The sequence below is a fragment of the Alligator sinensis genome, unplaced genomic scaffold (genome assembly GCF_000455745.1).
Source record: "Alligator sinensis unplaced genomic scaffold, ASM45574v1 scaffold945_1, whole genome shotgun sequence".
Taxonomy (NCBI): Eukaryota; Metazoa; Chordata; order Crocodylia; family Alligatoridae; genus Alligator; species Alligator sinensis.
In genome coordinates this window covers 32,679-34,481 of record NW_005843474.1, presented here as the reverse complement: position 1 = coordinate 34,481, position 1,803 = coordinate 32,679, and the positions used below count along the sequence as shown (strand labels likewise).

At 59.0% G+C, this 1,803-nt stretch overlaps 1 protein-coding gene and 1 pseudogene across 1 annotated transcript in view; one reads left to right on the top strand and one right to left on the bottom strand.

The window, feature by feature from the left end:
- The window catches only part of LOC112548746 (zinc finger protein 271-like), a 5,417-nt gene extending 3,620 nt beyond the window's left edge, over positions 1-1,797 (top strand). The window contains exon 4 of the mRNA XM_025195355.1: positions 18-1,797. Coding sequence (XP_025051140.1) covers positions 18-1,695 — 1,678 coding nt within the window. The 3' untranslated portion in view covers positions 1,696-1,797. The remainder of the gene's footprint in view (positions 1-17) is intronic.
- LOC102380072 overlaps positions 1-1,803 on the bottom strand; it is a 92,269-nt pseudogene that overhangs the window by 65,476 nt on the left and 24,990 nt on the right.

Genomic DNA, 1,803 nt, shown 5'->3' with positions numbered 1-1,803 from the left:
CCACACTGCTGCACAAAGTGTGGGAAGAGCTTCAGGCAGCCCTCCAGCCTGGCCAGGCACAGGTGCATGCACACACGGGAGAAGCCTCATCATTGCTCTGTGTGTGGGAAGAGCTTCATCTCCTCTTCCAAGCTGGCCCAACACCAGGTTGTCCACACAGGGGAGAAGCCACATCAGTGCACAGCATGTGGGGAGAGCTTCAACCACTCTTCCACCCTGGCCCGGCACCAGCGCATCCACACAGGGGAGAAGCCGTATCAGTGCTCTGAGTGTGGGAAGAGCTTCAGTTATTCCTCCAACCTGGCCCAGCCCCAGCGCGTCCACACAGGGGAGAGGCCATATCAGTGCTCTCTGTGTGGCAAGAGCTTCACCCAGTCCTCCAGCCTAGCCCAGCACAAGCGCAGTCACACAGGGGAGAAGCCACATCAGTGCTCTGAGTGTGGGAAGAGCTTCAGTTATTCCTCCAACCTGGCCCAGCCCCAGCGCGTCCACACAGGGGAGAGGCCATATCAGTGCTCTCTGTGTGGCAAGAGCTTCACCCAGTCCTCCAGCCTAGCCCAGCACAAGCGCAGTCACACAGGGGAGAAGCCACATCAGTGCTCTGAGTGTGGGAAGAGCTTCAGTTATTCCTCCAACCTGGCCCAGCCCCAGCGCGTCCACACAGGGGAGAGGCCATATCAGTGCTCTCTGTGTGGCAAGAGCTTCACCCAGTCCTCCAGCCTAGCCCAGCACAAGCGCAGTCACACAGGGGAGAAGCCACATCAGTGCTCTGAGTGTGGGAAGAGCTTCAGTTATTCCTCCAACCTGGCCCAGCCCCAGCGCGTCCACACAGGGGAGAGGCCATATCAGTGCTCTCTGTGTGGCAAGAGCTTCACCCAGTCCTCCAGCCTAGCCCAGCACAAGCGCAGTCACACAGGGGAGAAGCCACATCAGTGCTCTGAGTGTGGGAAGAGCTTCAGTTATTCCTCCAACCTGGCCCAGCCCCAGCGCGTCCACACAGGGGAGAGGCCATATCAGTGCTCTCTGTGTGGCAAGAGCTTCACCCAGTCCTCCAGCCTAGCCCAGCACAAGCGCAGTCACACAGGGGAGAAGCCACATCAGTGCTCTGAGTGTGGGAAGAGCTTCAGTTATTCCTCCAACCTGGCCCAGCCCCAGCGCGTCCACACAGGGGAGAGGCCATATCAGTGCTCTCTGTGTGGCAAGAGCTTCACCCAGTCCTCCAGCCTAGCCCAGCACAAGCGCAGTCACACAGGGGAGAAGCCACATCAGTGCTCTGAGTGTGGGAAGAGCTTCAGTTATTCCTCCAACCTGGCCCAGCCCCAGCGCGTCCACACAGGGGAGAGGCCATATCAGTGCTCTCTGTGTGGCAAGAGCTTCACCCAGTCCTCCAGCCTAGCCCAGCACAAGCGCAGTCACACAGGGGAGAAGCCACATCAGTGCTCTGAGTGTGGGAAGAGCTTCAGTTATTCCTCCAACCTGGCCCAGCCCCAGCGCGTCCACACAGGGGAGAGGCCATATCAGTGCTCTCTGTGTGGCAAGAGCTTCACCCAGTCCTCCAGCCTAGCCCAGCACAAGCGCAGTCACACAGGGGAGAAGCCACATCAGTGCTCTGAGTGTGGGAAGAGCTTCAGTTATTCCTCCCAGTTGGCCAAGCACCAGCGCATCCACTCAGGAGAGAGGCCATATCAGTGCTGAGTGTGGGAAGAGCTTCACCCAGTCCTTCCAACTGAGCAACCACCAGCGCACCCACACAGGGGAGAAGCCATATCACTGCTCTGAGTGTGGCAAGATCTTGACCCAATC